This window comes from Taurulus bubalis (genome assembly GCF_910589615.1).
Source record: "Taurulus bubalis genome assembly, chromosome: 7".
Classification (NCBI taxonomy): Eukaryota; Metazoa; Chordata; class Actinopteri; order Perciformes; family Cottidae; genus Taurulus; species Taurulus bubalis.
In genome coordinates this window covers 13,434,478-13,452,419 of record NC_136595.1, presented here as the reverse complement: position 1 = coordinate 13,452,419, position 17,942 = coordinate 13,434,478, and the positions used below count along the sequence as shown (strand labels likewise).

Below are 17,942 nucleotides of genomic sequence, written 5' to 3'. Positions count from 1 at the left end.
CGTGCAATACAATATCACTAAAGTACTATGTAAATTTTGTCAAAAATGTAAGACTTTACACTAAAAAGGACAGACACAGAGAATAGACACTTACTCTGCAAGGTAAGTGTAACACTCCTTTCCACCACTCCAGCATCATTTGTTGCCACACACATATAGTTGCCTGCATCTTCACTCTGTATTCAATGTAATGATAAAGACAATGAGGAAATTGTGTTTTACATGAAATGTTAAGACCACTTAGCCAACTGAGCCCTTTCACTTGTTATCAACTGTATTTGCAGACTATTACACATAAGAGATCCCAGTCTCAAGTGTTTTCCTACCACAGTGCCATAGATGGCCAGAGAGCCGTTGTCCAGCTGACGAATGTGGTTGCTGATCTGGATGTTTATTCCACTTTTGCTCCACCGGATGGTGGGCAAGGGGTCTCCCCGAACCTCACAGTTCAGGATGGCATTACCACCCAGAGGTTCAATGCGGTTGGAGTGAAGGTCCCCATCAATGATAGGAGGCTCTGGAGACAGACACATGAAGTTGACATTATGAAAAGTCCACTTGATTAGGATTGAGTTGTAAATTACTTGGTAGCACTTTAAATCCCTCTACTGAGCATTTAGAAGCAGCATACTTCTAATACAATGCAGCATACATGCAGCTATACAAACATTTTTAAGTGATAATGTACAATATTTGTCAACAATGTCTCCTATAAAAAGATATTTTACATCATTACAGCTGTGTTTTACTACATTTCCATGCATTATCTGCTCATAAACCAGCCGAATGGGTGACTTATGGGTGTCTACAGAGGGGTTATAGTTGTTAAACACATTCATTGACATTTATATCTGTGGTTTTACCTTTGACATAGACAACGCTCAGTGACTTGATGGTTCCTACGCTGTTTTCTGCCACACAGCTGTAGGTGCCAGAGTCATCTTTGTTCACTCGCTCTATCACCAGCTCACTGTGGCCGTTCATGTGGTCGTAGGGAACTAAACAAGCGTTAACAAAAAGGCAGTAAAAGAAAAGGACAGTTACACTTCTTTATTCTAATGTATTTCATACAGTACAGCTACATAAAAGTAGCATACATTTGTCAGTTGATATAAAACATTTTCCTAATGAATGAGGTCTTGATATACACCTGGGACAATGTTGTTGTTGAAGGCCCACGTGATTCTGGGTAAGGGGATGCTACTGACTCCACAAGCCAGCAGGAGGCGCTCTCCCTTGTTGAGGGCCACATCTCCGAGCAGCTCAGTGAAGACAGGGTGAGTGTGTACAGACAGGGTTGTTGTCCGACTGTCCTGTCCGACTGCATTTGTGGCAACACAGGTAAAACTGCCTGCATCGTCAGGCTGGTACAGAGGAAGGGGAGATGAGGAGAGTGGGAGCATGGGACAACAATCTCTAAATGCATCTTTTTGATGCAAGACAAGTTACTTAAGCCACCAAAGCTAAATGTAACACAAGCTAGTTCCACATAAAACATTTATAGATAATTTGTTGTTTTCCTTATATTTTTCTTACCTGAGCGATGTCTATTACCAGCTCTCCAGAGGGAAGGATTGTGTACTCCCCTGTGCTTTCACTGAGAGGACTACCGTCCTTCTCCCAGGACAGGCTGGGCTGAGGGACCCCGTCTGCCACACACACCAGCTGAGCCTGACGGTTTTCCACCACTGCTACCTGCTGCTCTCCACCGTGAATGGAAGGTGGGACTGCAAAGAAGTCAATATCACATTAATTTTGATCTAGTTAAGGTTTTATAAAATATGCAAGACCAGAAGGGAAACCACTAATGCCCTCTCCATTACATTTTATATGTTGGAGCGAATAAACTGGATTGCTTCATGGCACAAGGGAATATGCAGAACACCAACAATGGAAAAAGGCTTTGTTCTTCCTGCTTTCTTATACCCACAGGTGGTGTAACTAGTGTTCATTCAGTAAAGTGAAACTGAAACCGTAAGTACATCGGTAGTTACAGCTACATCTTTGCAATCAGGAGTGGGATGTAACATTTTATGCTAAATGTAGTTTAAAAATATGTGAAGATGCAAATGTATCACATTCAGTTAGATCAGTTTCACAATAAATGGATTTTGAAGGTCATACTTATCTCATGTACAACAGAGACACAAAACAAAAGACAACCGCAACATCAGTTTTACACAAACTCTATGTTTGTGTTTCACCACAAAAATAATGCGCTGTGTTCAGTGATGTTTAAAATATTGCATGAACTGAAACGTACTCTGTACAGTAAGGCTCATCTCATAGCTGACTGTGCCAGCTGCATTGGCAGCAGTGCAAGTGTATCGGCCTGTATCACTTGGCTGGATGAAGGCTATCTGCAGGGACCCTGAGTTGAGCACCCGTAGGCGCACAGATTCCCTCAGCGACTGCCCGTCTTTATGCCATGTGACAGACGGGGGAGGGGAGCCGTCAGCTTGGCAGTGGAGCGTCACAGAGGAGTCCACAGGTGCCAGGTACTTTTGAGTCACTGAGCTGATCACTGGAGGGACTGCAGGACACAGCAAATGGAAAAACCACATGAAGTAAACACATTATAATTTGAATTTTTATTGGCGTTAGTAGCAAATAAACCAAAATGCAAAATTAGGCTGTTGAATATGGATTTAGATGACTGAAAGGAGTGCAGGTTGGAATTGAAGATTTATGACTGTTACCCAGCTACAGGATATATGGAATATAATTAAGACAGCTCAGCTCTGCGAGCAATTTGTGTAATAAGTTTGACGTTGCAGCTCAAAATTAAACTTTATTTTTTCTCAAAAGTACACATGATTGTAAGGTGTTCTTCTTACATCCCTGTACACAACTGCTGAATATTACATAATACGTCTGTTAATCAAGTTACTTTCACTTGAGTGAGTGCCCTACCTTGTACTCTGAGTTTGGTCTTGCCCAGCGCAGTCCCTGCAGGGTTTTGAGCCACACATATATATGTCCCAGAGTCCGACACAGAGGCCTTATGTATCTGTAGACCTCCACTAGGCAGCACTGTGAAACTTCCACCTGACATGAAGCAAGATAAATTATGTTATGACTGATTACCTGGGATGACTGACACACACACACACACACACACACACACACACACACACACACACACACACACACACACACACACACACACACACAAATGACCTGTGGTGGGTATATTGATGCCCTCCTTCTGCCAGGTGATGGTGGGTCTGGGCGAGCCTGTGGCCCTGCAGGGCAGAGTGATGGGGTTATTCAGGATCACATCCAGTGTGGAGGGATGGGACTGGATCACTGGGAGCTCTGGGGAGAGGGATGGGATAAGAGTGATGCTAGGAAAGATCTCAAGAAAAAGAAATAGCAGTTAAAGCCTTATATAAAATAGCATATTTTTTAAATCACTGAACGTGTATCACAAAGGAAATCATCATCAATCGAAATGTAGTTGAGAACCATGATTATTTTTGACAGCAGGGTGTCTCTCGATATATTGGTCCTCAGGATGTTCTCACCCTGCACTGTGAGTTGCACATGGCGGTGGGTGAAGCCTGCAGCATTCTTGGCCGTGCAGGAGTAGCGTCCTGCATGACTGAGCTGAGCCGATGGGATCTCTACTGGACCTGAGCACAGATCATAACAAAATTGATGAAGCAAACAAATTAACCTGAAATACTTATCACTTGGTATAATCTCTATTGGTGTATTATGACTCACAGTGGTAGCCTTTATTTGAATATAGCAAGACCAGTGGAAGAATGAACTGAATACAATAGCATTACTAGTTCTCATAAAAGAGTCTGGGATTAACATATTTTGCTAGCAATTTCAGTATTTTGGTGTCATTTTGTCAAGTTATACCAAATAAAACTTGCGTACTATTCACATTAATCCTAATTCTGACCTGTGGGCAGGATGCTGTAACCCTGTCCCTCTTTGGTCAGCTTCATGCCATCTTTAGTCCAGTGGATTGTGGGCACTGGGACGCCAGATGCAGAGCAGGTGATGACCACTGGGGACAGTCTGGTTACGATGAGCTCTGTGGGTTCATCTGCTATAGACGGAGGAACTAGAGGGACATAAATTAAAACATGAGACAAAAATATCTGGTCTTGAATTTAAATGTAAAAATAGATTTACAACGGGAATATACATTCAATCAAATCATGATATAATATCAATGAACATGCTGTAATCATAAGGATACATTTCTCAACAAACGCTGTGTTACTCACCGTGGACGGTGAGGTTGATGGATCTGAAGTCTTCCCCGGCCTCATTAGAGACCACACATTCATACACTGCTGTGTCCTCCACTGTTGGTGCTATGACGACCAGGGAGCCTGATGATAGTAGTCTGGAAATAATAATAAAAAGTTAGGATCTGAGAGTAGTTTCACTATGATGTAGGTGCTATAACAAGATGGAAAAATGCGTGATATACGTATATATATATATATATTTTAAACATTTAATTTTACAATCAAACGCTCAAGCAATAAAGCTATTAATGTCATCTAAGTCGAGGAATTACAAAATGATCCAGTTTTGTATTTGTCAGTCAACTATTGAATCAGAAACTGGATAGGGAGAAAAACCTGGATCAACCTGTACAAATTCTGGTTCTGGTCAGTGTTGATGGCTCGTCCGTTTTTCATCCAGCTGACGGTGGGTTTGGGGATACCGGTGGCCTCGCAGGACAGGGTGGTCTGAACGTTGACCGTAACCGTCACATTGGTGCGGCTGTCAGCGATGGAAGGAGAGACTGAGAGATAAGAACCGAAGATCACGAGATTACTGGATGGCTGGCTGTGTTTGTGGGTGATTGAGACAGTTTGAAGGTGTTCATGTGTTTTGTTTTTGTATGCACATATGTACCACCCACCATATACTTGCAGATCCACTCTCTTGCGTTGTGTCCCAGCCTGGTTTGTTGCCATACACAGGTAGCGTCCAGTGTCGGTCACCTGAGCAGAGTGGATGTGTAATGACCCATCCTCTGAAAATGTGTACCTGCGCACATTTGTTGAAACTGGATAAGGTACAGCACAGAGGAAATGCCAATAACTGAGATGTGCTAGATTATCATAATAATAAACATATGCTAGATTTTGGAACTTGCGAATCATTCACACATAATATTACATTCATCAAATAGAACTGTATATGCAATTGTTTTATTTTGTGATCAGCAGAATCTGCAGAATCAGCCAAACGACATCATTGTTCCTTGACTTGTGGCTTTACCTGGGGTTGTTTCCCATCAGTATGGCACCATGTTTTCTCCACGTAACACGAGGTGGTGGCACTCCACTTACGATGCACTCAAGCACTGCTGGCTTGTTTATGTGCACTGACACTGTCTGGGAGCCTTCCTTGATAGTTGGGGCCACTGAAGGCACAGGTGACAGAGAGAGATTTATTAAATCATTTGTAGCTGAGCATTGAGTTTTGCTCTGTAATTACAGAAGGAATTGTAAAGAGTATGGACATTAGTTGTGGATAAAAGATGTTACTGTACCATTTACCGCCAGGTTAAACTGTCGCGTGGTGTTGCCAGCAACGTTGCTGGCCACACAGGTATACTGAGCTTTGTCGCTGAGCTCAGCCATGTTGATCTGTAAATAGCGGCCACCAGACAGAATACGCACACGGGCAGAGGCCTACACAAAGATAGTAATTTGTGAACACGTCATGAGAATGAATTGCATTGTGTGGATATTTGTTTGTTTGTTTCATTTCTGACCTGTAATGGTTGGTCATCTTTGAGCCAGGTCAGAGTTGGAGGTGGAACAGCATCTGACTTGCACTCCAGAGTTAACTGTCTGTTCTTCAGCACTGACACGTCCTGAGGTGAGCTCTCCCCAGCAATGTTAGGGGGAACTGTTACAGAAAGAACAGAAAGAGACTGACATGGATTTTATAGCCCAATCTCATGTCCCTGTATTATATATTTATTACAGGCATGAACACATATTTCATTATCTTGGTACAGATTGACTGAATCATCCTTTTTTGTACTATACGCTAACAACAATGTGTATTATTAGTACACATCTGTGTTACCCACCATGCACTCTAACGAGGAACTCCTTGTCATCATCTCCTGCTGGACTGTTGGCTAAGCAGCTGTATCTGCCTGTGTCCTCCAACTGAGTGCAAGAGAAAAACTTGTAAAAAACTCTACACTAAAATGAGAGCGCTGTTCGAAGAAACAGACCCTTCTATTTCTATATGAGTTCAGTTCAAATGGATGAAAGAACAACTTGGCCACCAGTGAGGATGTGAATGATTATGAAGAGACATAAGACTGTAACAATATGCTTATGAAAATAACTTTGAAATTGTAGGCTACAGCCCAAAATTGCATGACTTACAGTTTGTTATTATATATAGTATGTGATAAAAAATATGGTTTACATTTTGTATAGATAAGAGAAAGAGATTACATTTAAATTGAACACGTAACAGTTCCATGGCACATACCTGAGCCGAGACCACGCGGAGCACCTCTCCTCCCCGGAGAAGGCGTAGACTGTCTGTCTGTGGGAGTGGGCGTCCATCCTTCAGCCAGGTCAAAGAGGGGGCCGGGATACCTGAGGCTTCACACTGAAGCTCCAGCACATTATTAACCACAACAGATACTTCTGCTGGTACACCAGAGCCCTTGATGTGGGGAGGGTCTGAATATGAAAACATAAACCAAACCATATTTATTTTCTCATTCATTTAATCACAGCCGAAGCTGCAGAATAAGAGCTTCACTGTGTTTTTTACTCACCCAGAACTCTGAAGTTGAAGTGGCGACTAGCTTGGCCAGCGGTATTGTTAGCCACACATGTGTAGCGTCCTGTATCATTGACCTGGGACTGGATGATTTGCACAGTGGTATTCAGATTGTGAAAATTGAGGTGGGGGTCAGGAATTAGAGTTACCCCGTCTTTGAGCCAGGACAAAGAAGGGGTCGGGGTCCCATCAGCAACACACAGCAGAGAAGCCAAGTTTCCTCTGACTACAGTCACATCCTCTGTGCTCCCTGCTCCATCCAGGCCAGGAGGGACTGAAGAAAACAGTAAAAAGATACAGTTCATTACCATTTATTGCTGAACAGTTTGCTTTTGTAATGTGTTCCTCAGATTTTACAAGCAAGGAATGTTTTCAGACTCACCATGCACCTGTAGGTTATAATGTCTGTTGTCCACTCCTGCTCTGTTTGACGCGATGCAAGTATAGGTGCCGCTGTCGGACACCTGACTTCGTGTAATCCTGACAGATATAAAAGGTACAGCGTATCTTGTTACATTTGAACTCTCACTAATGGTGTAAAATAACCAGCAAACTATTATTTTTCTTTTACAATGCGACCCTTTACAATGACATCGTTTTATGATGGGTGAATTTCTTTATGAATTAACAGTAGGAAAACCTGCAGGATACAGCAGATTTTTTTAAGGATAATTCATTCATGAAAAAAAGGGAAGATTCCTTTGCAAATTTAACAGATAACGATTGCACCAATACCTAAGTCTTACCCTAATATAAACACACTGTTTTGCAATCATTTGGATTCATGTGAAACATACGATGCACAATATGTTGTTCTTAATGCAGCACCATGTTCTACACACTCTTGAGCCCTGTCCACTGACCTACCGGAGCACCTGTCCAGCAGAAAGAAGCCGTATGTGGGAGGACACTGGCAGAGGCAGGCCATTTCTCAGCCAGTTGAGCTGTGGCGGAGGGGAGCCTGCAGCAACGCACTCAATGTTGACAGAACTGTCCAAAACGGTGGTCAACTGCTCAACTGTCTTACTGTTGCCGTCTATCACAGGAGGCACTGAAAAAGTAAATTTGAAGCAAAGTCAGTGACATTAAAATAAACAAGGCATCATCAAGGAAAAGTGACTCAGACTGTCTGTACTGGATAATACAGATAATATAGATAATATAGTAGTCAGATCCATTCAACCCACCATACACGTTCAGATTGAATATCCTGTCTTCCTGTCCTGCAGTGTTTGTGGCCACACAGGTATACTTGCCACTATCAGTGGTGCGAGCTCCAGTCACAGTGAGTGTGCTTCCATCTGGACTGATTCTAGACACAAAGGAAGCATTGCATCATCATTAACATGACTATCATCATTATTATTATTATTATTATTAACAGCATTGCTACTGGATTGGCCTGCTGTGAAATCCCATAAATATCCTTATATTTTGCTATTTTCTTGCGGCAAGCATTACCCTCGTCCCTCGTCCCTCGTATTGTTGATGACTTCCCCATCTTTCAACCACTGGATGGTTGGAGTCGGAGTTCCCTGGGCTCGACAGACCAGCTGGATGCTTTCATTTAGCAGGACTCCCATTTCACTGGGCAGCTCTGATCTGGAGATACTGGGAGGGACTGAGAGAGAATTACTGGCTTTAGCACAATCCGATGAATACCATAAGAAAAATGATACAGTATGTATGATAATATATACTGTAAGCTTGACGGCATACAGTTGACACACATACAGCCAGACAAGAGCATGTGCATGTACCTTGTATGGTGAGGTGGTAGCTCTTGTGGGCCTTGCCCTCCACGTTGGAGGCCAAACACGTGTAAGTGCCACTGTCAGAAAGCTGTGACCGTGCAATCTGCAGCTTGCTTCCTCCTGAGAAGATGTGCATCTCCAGAGACTCTGAGTACTCTAAAGAAATATGAAGTTCAAATGAATTAAATTACAATGAGAATCTATTCATGTAATGTTACCTTTCCCTCTTGTTTTCTGTGTAAACTCGTAGAGAAACAGGTAATTTAATTGAAATGCAAGATACAGCATAATAATGGATATCCTTCCCAGGATAACATAACAAACAATATGTTTTTTTGTGGTTGTGTGATTCACAAAAAAGATAAACCTAAACAAAAGTGTACCTATGGGTCGTCCATTCTTCAACCAAGCAAGGCTCGGAGGAGGGATTCCAGTAGCATCACAGGCAAAGGTGACTGGGTTACTGATGGTTTCCACAACACTCTCTTCTGCTGGCCCGTCGATACTGGGAGGTACTGAAGAGGGAGGCATTTTTAATATTATACTGTAAGTGTTTAGCATCGTTTGAAAATGAAATGTGTTTTTATCAGGTTTTTGCTGATTTCTGAATAAATCAATTTATCATAAGATACCATAAATATTCAAGTGGAAGTTCTTGTCGACTTGTCCAGCAACATTGGTGGCCTTGCACACATACTGCCCAGTATCAGACACCTGAAGAACAGAGGAGACATAAAAGGAAGATGCAAAAACAACAAAATATTTTTTAAATAATAGTCAGTTATCAATTTAAAGTAAAATGTGCCAGAAGCTGGGTGAGAACGCTTGAGGAAGTGAAGCATTTATGTTTTGACCCATCTTAAGGCAGGGTCCCATGACATTCTCAGGCCCTGACTTTTAAAAGCACCTTGAAGCTAACTTTAAGTCCTACTCTCTCCCATGCAAAGAGCAGATATTTGCCCTCATAGCTTCACTGTATCTGCTGTCATGGCCACACTGTTTGACTTGATCTGCAATCGCTGAAAAATATTGAAAACAAGAACAGACACAGCATTGCATCCATTCATCTCTTACCTCTGAGCCTTTGATCTCAAGCATCTGTCGTTCCGCCAGAATGCGCAGGTTTGCCGATTCTGTCACCATCCTGCCGTTCTTGTACCAGGTGATGGTGGGAGGAGGTACAGCGTTGGACTCGCACTGCAGAGTTACTGATTTCCCAACGAGCACATTCACCACCACAGGAGAGTCCCCATCACTGCCCCGGATACTTGGAGGAACTGAAAGGCAGAGGAGAGAGGAAAACATTAACTGTCAACTTGGGATGTAAAGCCGGGCGCTCAGTGTACAGTGCACACACTGTGGACGTGGACTGACCAAAAACAGTGAGGTAGATGTTCTTGTAAGCCTCTCCTGCTGCGTTAATGGCCACACAGCTGTACTTTCCTCCATCAGATACTTTTGCTTTCGGAATCTGTAGAGTACGACCACCTGAAATGGACACAAATAAACATTCAGAACCTACTGTTGTTGGTTATAATCATTTTCATTGCATGCTTATATCCAAATATTCTAATTATTCTTTCAATGTAAAAGGGCTTCAGTTGTCACTGCTCAATGTTCATTCTTTTACATGTGATATTGTCAGCACCTGGCATGATGAGTGCATTGGTGTTGGCCTGAATGGGGCCCCTATCATTTAGCCATCTCAAGGTGGGAGGGGGGAAACCAGTGGCTTCACAAGAGAGAGATACAAAGTTGTTGACCACCACAGTCACAGTCTCAGGACTGCGGCCGATAATGGTGGGAGGCACTGAAAGGAAAAATATAAGAAACATTCAGTATAACAAACAGTAGTTGTTTACCTCAGAGTGGAGTCTTTATCTGGGTTTAAGTGAAATCAGCTTATTCTACATGAGAGTAAATGTAGATGCATCTTCAACTCATCTTTTCACAATTTGATGAAATTGAGCATTTTAATGTAAATGTCACCATGTCACATGCGACTCACCATGAACATTAAGGTTAAAGGATTTTTCTGCACTTCCAGCCACATTGTCAGCCACACACACATAGCGCCCTGTGTCAGATACCTGAGCAGTCAACACCTGGTGGTTGGGAAAGATGGAGACATGTAGAATCAAGTAAGAACACAGATCTACTGTTTTAAGATATAATATACCAAATCAAAGTGATGAAGCGTTTCTTTTAAATGGGACAGATATTCTCATTGTAAATGTGTCGCTGATCTATCTGGACCTTAGAAAGTTGTGTTTAAATAAAGTATTTATTGCATTAACCTTCTGTTGGACTGAATAACATTGCACCTTATATTTACTATGGATTGTATATATATATATATATATATATAGATACAAAAAAAAATAATATATATAGAACAATGAGCTATGGCATGTAACAGAACGTGTGCTTTCTGGTTGTCACCTGAAGTGTTCGCCCATTGGACAGGATCCTATGTGGCCCATCAGAGCTGACTGGCTGGCTGTCCTGAAACCAGGTGATCTTGGGGGCGGGGTTTCCATCTACATGGCACTCCAGTTGGGTAGTTTTGTTGACCAGGACTGTGACCTCATCAGGCAAATCCCTATCTGTTCCCCGTATGGTCGGGGGCACTGATGAAGGACAGAAATGCACAATAAGAAACTGATCTATGGAAAAAGACTTGTTCCCAGCTCTGTTAAACTTACTGATACCTGTACCATAAAGAAAAGTGTTTTTACTCACACAATACTCTCACATCATACTGAATGGAGTCTTCTCCAGCTTCATTGACAGCCACACACATGTATCTGCCTGAGTCTTCAGCCTGGGATCTGGGAATCTGTAAGACTCGCCCACCTGAGAACAAAACAAAGGTTAAAGGTTAGTATGTATGAACTCATTCTGTCTTTCTCCCACTGTTTTTGTTTTTGTCTATCCCACCTGGCAATATCAGAACTTTGTCATTGGAGGTCAGCAGTTGTCCATCTTTATACCAGGTGAGTGTTGGAGGGGGGACAGCGTTGGTCTCACAATACAGAGACATGGGATTGTTGAGTATCACATCTCGAACTTCTCCCCCAAAGCCTGGGGAAGACGTGGTATCACCAACTCCACCAGGCCTGTTGAAATTAGGTGGAACTGAATAGGGGGAAAGGAAAGAGTACAAATGTTTAAGTCCTTCTTTGAGCAATTTTGAAACTTAATTTTGGTTTGTAGTCGGAAACATAATCAAGGCAATGGCTCTAAATTTTTCAATATACTATTTGAGTATTAGCATAAAAACACAAACAACAGCATGAGAATACTCTGAGTCCATGAAATGCGCAAATAGTATAAATTAATACATCGTCATCAGTCAACCCAGTTCACCTTGTATATTTACATCAAAGTCCTTCTCATCCTCTCCAGCTATATTAGTGGCAACGCAGGTGTAGCGGCCAGTGTCTGACACCTGAGCATGCTTGATCTGAACAATACGACCGTTGGCTGTTATGGACACGTGGTCATCTGCACGCAGGATCTATGGTAGAAAAAATAGCTGTGGCTTTTACAGGTTATTTTCTTTATTTTCATCCATAATATTCCATGGAATCAAATTAGATTTCTACCTGTCCGTCTTTGTACCACTGCAGTGCAGCGGTAGGAAAAGCCTGAGCTGCACACTCCAGGGTCAGTGTGCTGTTGATCTTGATCTTGACCTCTTTGGGGGCCAGTCCTTCCCCTGGGATATCGTTCTTATTGATCTGAGGGGGAACTGGAGTCAAGAAACACGATTAAGATTACACTGACATGTATATAGGTATCTTTTTATGATGATCCTTCATCCATTTTCAAGAATTTACAGATTGCAATTTCCAAGTTAAATCATTGTTAAAAATCACTGATAATTATCAGTTTATTTGTTACTTGTTCACGTAAGCATATTAAATAAGCTGTGCAATAACTGATATTTGCCATATGGAACTGTACTGTACTCTTTCTCTTCTGGTAAAATATGTACAGGTAAAAATGTAAAAATGCATGTAAAAAAAGATGCAGCAATCTCACCATAAACCTTGACCTCATAGTGCTTCAGTGTCTCTCCAGCCTCATTAGTGGCCACACAGGTATATCTCCCTGCATCCTCTTCTTTAGCATTGAGAATCTGCAGGGTTCGCCCACCTGTGAAAGTATGGCTGACGAATGAGAAAAGATGCACAATAGTCTTCTATTTGGTTCGCCTCTAGCGTAATGTACATGTGATCTCAAACCTGGAAGGACTCGGACGTGCCGACTGGACTCAAAGGGAGTGCTGTCCTTGAGCCATGTGATGAGAGCAGGAGGGTAGGATTGGACTTCACACACCAGTGAAGTGGGGTTGCTCAGAGTTACTGTCACCTCTTCTGCAGAACCATCAGGACCTGACCCAGCAATGGTGGGAGAAACTGGCAAAGAAAGGGAAGAAGGGCAGAACAATCAAATTTAGGACATGATTTAATCTCAAATGGTTTGATTCATACTATAAATTATTTAAAAGAGTTGTGTTTGTACCCAGGACATTGAGGTTGAAGTGGCGGTTGCGATGCCCTGCACTGTTCGATGCCAGGCAGCTGTACCTGCCAGTGTCTGCAACTTGGGCCCCAGAGACTTGGAGGAAACGACCGTGAGACAAGACTTGGTGGCGTCTGTCAGGCACCAACAGCTGTCCATCCTTCAGCCATTTAATCTCTGGTGAAGGGTTACCTGGGAGATTATTAGGTGATGTTAAGGATTAATGTATCTTTAATATAATCTACATTAAGGATCGATCAAGAGAATTTTCATCAGCAAAACACGAGATTTGGAAGTCAAGTACCTGACGCCTCACAGGTGAGAGTTATGTTGTGTTTCTCCTTGACTTTAGTATCCACCACATTTCCCTCGTCCACAATGCTTGGCGGAACTGTCGAATTAGACTGAAAATCAATGACATGGTTCTCACTGTCTTCCAATTCAATAAAAGACTTTCACAGTGAGATACATGTTAATCACATCTCTTCAGATAGATGATAAATCAAATCAAAGAACAAAAACAATTTTCACCTAGACTTTTAAAAGGTTCTTTAAATATGTACACTGAAGTTGAACTTTGTATTCAATATGATGGCGTCAAACAAAATACTAAGGTTTATAATATCGTTACCGAGGATGTCGAGGTCAAAGTTCTTTCTTTCTTCTCCAGCGCTGTTAGACACAATACAGGTGTACCTCCCAGCATCCTCTGCTGCAGCGTGCATTAGACGCAGGCTCCGGCCCCCTAGAAATTTAACAGGCCAATTACTAACATTTATCTATTGCCATCGCGGAATGTCCGCATAAACCTGCTCCTTTACCACAAAAGATAAACATACTGTGAATGAAACAACATTTAAAGCCTGTTGAACGTAAATCACTCCTCTTAGAAAACTGGGATTAATTACCAAAAATAATTTAGACTCTGAGGCTCACAGCTGTTAAAACATTTACAAACCAGTTTAATGAGATTCAAGACAAATTGCATCAGTCTTTAAACACAACTGAACAAGGTTCATGAGAATCTCAGTGACAAGCATTTACACAAAGAAACTTTCTACTCCGGAAAAATCTAAACAATGCCATTTGTTTGTTGTTTCCACATAATTCGGATTATCCTGAGCATGTGCAAAATGTAGACTCAAAAATTAAAATGGGTCAACTCAGCATATGCTTGCTACTTCTAGTTCTGCACATGTAGGTAGTTTGCTTAAATTTAGAGGCCACAGTTTAATTTGGAAAAACCTAATACATCTGGTTAAATGTATAAAAACACAATTATCTGTTAAGTTTGGCCCCAGTTGCAGGAAACCCATTACATCTGATTACTGGTGATGCATTGCAACTGCTTGCCTTTGAAACCCAGCTAGGTAGCAAAATAGTTTGAGTTACTCCTCCTGAATTTAGACCATCATTCATATTCTGGGTGGCTTGCTTTCCTCGAGTCTGTTCTTTCATGGATGGGACACTAAACTCAGAAGGAATTTTATAAACGTTTGAAGATATTTCACATAACACAACACAGAGTGGTGAGCAAGCTTAAAAAACAATTTGATAGCCCAGAAAGTCTGACTGCAACTCACCCGAGAGGAGACGCACTGTGCTGGTAGCTTTGATTGGCCGCCCATCCTTCAGCCAGGTGATGGCAGGGAGAGGGATACCAGAAGCCTCGCAGCTCAGAGCAACTGGGTTCTTCACTACAACACTCACATTTTCTGGCAACTGTACCTGACCAATTATATTAGGTGGGACTGAACAAGAGGAGAGGGAATGAGAGAAAAAGACAGAAAGAAAATGTAAGACATGGAAATGGATTGTAATTCTCCAAACTGAAGAACAAAAAAAGATGAAAGCGATGGAAGAAAAAAACAGCTTCATACCATGAACACTGATGTCATGCTTGCTGTCAGCCTGTCCTGCCACATTAACAGCGATGCAGGTGTAGCGTCCTGTGTCTGACACCTTAGCATCTTTAATCTGCAGCAGCCTCCCCTCGTTCTGGATCATGGCACCGTGCTGGCCTGTGATAGGCCGTCCATCTTTCAGCCATGTGACGGCTGGTCGTGGTACACCCTCTGCAGTGCATTGTAGGGTCACATCCCCTCCTTTTGTCACAGCAACATCATCGGTGTTGCCCTCGCTGGCTCTAATGGAAGGGCGGACTGAAGTGAGAGAAGCAGGTGAGTCGGTGCACATGCTCTATATCTATACTGATTGGCTGCATGATACAAACATGTATTTGTATATTTTTTACATTTTTTTGGTCAATTTAAGCCCTGGTCCATAATACTAGAAATAAAGGATATTTTTGTGAACTTCCTCTTTTAAAATCTCCAGCACACTGCTATCGCCTCCCAACATGTAAACTACATAATTTGTCCTCTCAAAGCAGGTTCTTAGTTATTTTACCACCCTGTAACTGATTATATTTCACCGACTGAGTGCAATCCCCATAAAAGACAAAATAATAACTTGAATTACTTTGATCACTAGATGTCACAGATCTGGTGCTACACACGTACCATAAACCTGCAGGCTGTACTCCTTGGAAGTGGTACCGGCTGTGCTGGAGGCCGAGCAAGTGTAAGAGGCTGTATCTGTCCTCTCAACACTGGAGATCTGCAGCTGGCGACCACCTGACAAAACCCTGAGCCGTTGGTCTGATTTGAGCTCAGCACCTGGGATGAACACAAACTACAGGTTAGGTATGATGTGCAAACATGTAACCCACATAACATCATAGTATGTCCATAGTATAGTTCTTTTTTCTCTTGTTGTCACTTTGTACATCTATAAACTAAGACACACTCACCGTCCTTTCTCCAGATAAGGCTCGGGGGTGGTATGCCACTGGACTCACACAGCAGAGTGATGAGACTTCCTTCAATCACAGTCAGAGGAGACACCGCCTCTGATCCACGGATACTGGGAGAAACTGTAATAATGACAAGACACCTAAAGGAGGCGCTCCCATCTTATGCAAGCTACATGCTGGTGCATTTTACTGAGGTTAAAAGGGTCAAATTAAAAAAGGTACCCAAAGAGAATGGTAATAATAATGTTTATATCAATCTTTATATAAATAAAATATCAATTTAATAACTCACCAATCATTAAAACTCAACATAAAACAGGGCACGTATAACTAAAACCCAAATTCACCCAAAACCATCACCGCAATCATCAAACACTGGCTTCAGGTCAGTTAAACCACAGGTACCTATGATAACAGGCTCATGCATTCTTTCATCAAGAGTGGGTTCAGCAGAAAGCAAAGCCAGAGTTAAACTCACCCCAGACATTAAGGTTGTAGTTCTTCTCCGTTTTGCCGGCAACATTAGTGGCTTCACAGGAATACCTGCCTGAATCCTGCACTTGGGCACGATCGACCTGACGATTAGATATACAGACAAATCATGAGATATGGTAACAATACACTGAAAAACTCAAAATTCTTCAGACAATAAAGTAGATATTTATTTCGTGGAAAAAAGGAGGTGAATAGTCAAAGTACCTACACCAAGGTTTGTTTGAAGTTGATTCAAGACACTTCTTTCAAATATTAATAGAACTGTTTTATAATCTCTAACTTTGGCTGTACCTTGAGAACACTCCCATCCGCTGAGACAGTCAGACCAGGCTTCCTGAAGAGTGGGCGGCCATCTTTGCGCCAAGAGAGGGTAGGTGGAGGGATTGCATCGCTCTGGCAGTGCAGCTCCACTGGACGGCCGAGCATCACCGTGGCGTTCGCCTCCTCCCCTTTAATGTTTGGGGGCACTGCGGCAGACATGACAGCAAGCTACTGAAAACCTTTCTCTGACAGATTACAAAGTATCATTTATACAAAATTAGACCGTAAATGAGGTACGCATACACACTATTCACATGCTCTTTTGCATTTAGTGACATTGAAAGTTAGCCTGCTTGGCCATTCAAAATGCTGTAAACTCTTCTTATTACCTCATAAGCAAACTGAATTATTGCTTCCTGAAATTCACAGGCTCGTTTAAACTGGGAATCTGGTGCTCTTTAAGTACTCAATAATCTTGGACTATGGCAGCATTAATAAACCTGTTGAACATGTGTTTGTGGTAATAACAATGAGAGTAGCTTCACTTCCAAGAAGTTCATGAAACCTAATCTGCAAGGAAATTGCTTACATGCACTGAGACTCAGGAGCAAAGAAATTCACACAAGAATGTCTTTGTTCCCCTGTGACTATCTAGTTATCATCACAACCAAAGATTGGTGCTACTGAGACCTGTGAACTAGATTTCCTACAACATTCGTGGGACCCACATCTGAGCAACTAGGCAAACGGTGGAAAAATAAGTTAATTGACAACTTTATACAAAAACTCAGTTGGACAATGTCTCTATTGTAACAGCAGACTGGATTCCTTAAATATAACATCTGTGTCAAGTGGCAATTTTATTCATCTAAGCTTCTGTTTGTCAGTATTTCATGAGAGAGGACAGTCTCTCTTTTTGGGTGAATCTGGCCTGATCTAGAAAAAGGCTGCTGGCCAATTCCCCTTGCATGTTGGTCATTGGGGAAAGACAGAAACAGACACTCAGCTCAGCTCAGGCCAGACACAGGAAGTTGCAGAAGAATGGTAGCAATTACCACAACAAATCTGCCTTTATTTCTCTGGACAAGCTCTTTTGATCTTTCTGAGGAAACACACGTCATGGGGATGTTCATATTCTACATACATATGTTGAAAACAGACATATAGGGACCGACAAATACAAGCAAAGACTTTATATGTAAACTACTTGTCTCCTATTGGCTTAGTGACATTAGCTTTATTCAGACTGGTATAGCAACTGAAAATCAAAACACTTTAGAGGCTAGGAC

The 17,942-nt window shown here is 42.0% G+C and overlaps 1 protein-coding gene across 1 annotated transcript in view; it reads right to left on the bottom strand.

The window, feature by feature from the left end:
• The window catches only part of hmcn1 (hemicentin 1), a gene marked incomplete at its 5' end in the record, with an annotated part of 81,103 nt that overhangs the window by 10,755 nt on the left and 52,406 nt on the right, over positions 1-17,942 (bottom strand). Inside the window, 46 exons of the mRNA XM_079220983.1 lie at positions 95-176; positions 327-517; positions 864-998; positions 1,151-1,364; positions 1,537-1,727; positions 2,264-2,533; positions 2,914-3,048; positions 3,181-3,318; positions 3,528-3,635; positions 3,917-4,081; positions 4,248-4,369; positions 4,621-4,777; positions 4,898-5,025; positions 5,260-5,404; positions 5,534-5,675; positions 5,759-5,895; positions 6,083-6,164; positions 6,499-6,695; positions 6,794-7,072; positions 7,181-7,278; positions 7,666-7,849; positions 7,986-8,110; positions 8,260-8,419; positions 8,559-8,708; positions 8,936-9,067; positions 9,185-9,266; positions 9,627-9,829; positions 9,927-10,040; positions 10,201-10,362; positions 10,561-10,657; positions 10,995-11,182; positions 11,295-11,408; positions 11,493-11,690; positions 11,922-12,072; positions 12,161-12,306; positions 12,600-12,713; positions 12,803-12,976; positions 13,083-13,274; positions 13,387-13,473; positions 13,714-13,827; positions 14,666-14,833; positions 14,963-15,244; positions 15,605-15,760; positions 15,895-16,017; positions 16,376-16,472; positions 16,684-16,859. Coding sequence (XP_079077109.1) covers positions 95-176; positions 327-517; positions 864-998; positions 1,151-1,364; positions 1,537-1,727; positions 2,264-2,533; positions 2,914-3,048; positions 3,181-3,318; positions 3,528-3,635; positions 3,917-4,081; positions 4,248-4,369; positions 4,621-4,777; positions 4,898-5,025; positions 5,260-5,404; positions 5,534-5,675; positions 5,759-5,895; positions 6,083-6,164; positions 6,499-6,695; positions 6,794-7,072; positions 7,181-7,278; positions 7,666-7,849; positions 7,986-8,110; positions 8,260-8,419; positions 8,559-8,708; positions 8,936-9,067; positions 9,185-9,266; positions 9,627-9,829; positions 9,927-10,040; positions 10,201-10,362; positions 10,561-10,657; positions 10,995-11,182; positions 11,295-11,408; positions 11,493-11,690; positions 11,922-12,072; positions 12,161-12,306; positions 12,600-12,713; positions 12,803-12,976; positions 13,083-13,274; positions 13,387-13,473; positions 13,714-13,827; positions 14,666-14,833; positions 14,963-15,244; positions 15,605-15,760; positions 15,895-16,017; positions 16,376-16,472; positions 16,684-16,859 — 7,005 coding nt within the window. The remainder of the gene's footprint in view (positions 1-94; positions 177-326; positions 518-863; positions 999-1,150; positions 1,365-1,536; positions 1,728-2,263; positions 2,534-2,913; positions 3,049-3,180; positions 3,319-3,527; positions 3,636-3,916; positions 4,082-4,247; positions 4,370-4,620; positions 4,778-4,897; positions 5,026-5,259; positions 5,405-5,533; positions 5,676-5,758; positions 5,896-6,082; positions 6,165-6,498; positions 6,696-6,793; positions 7,073-7,180; positions 7,279-7,665; positions 7,850-7,985; positions 8,111-8,259; positions 8,420-8,558; positions 8,709-8,935; positions 9,068-9,184; positions 9,267-9,626; positions 9,830-9,926; positions 10,041-10,200; positions 10,363-10,560; positions 10,658-10,994; positions 11,183-11,294; positions 11,409-11,492; positions 11,691-11,921; positions 12,073-12,160; positions 12,307-12,599; positions 12,714-12,802; positions 12,977-13,082; positions 13,275-13,386; positions 13,474-13,713; positions 13,828-14,665; positions 14,834-14,962; positions 15,245-15,604; positions 15,761-15,894; positions 16,018-16,375; positions 16,473-16,683; positions 16,860-17,942) is intronic.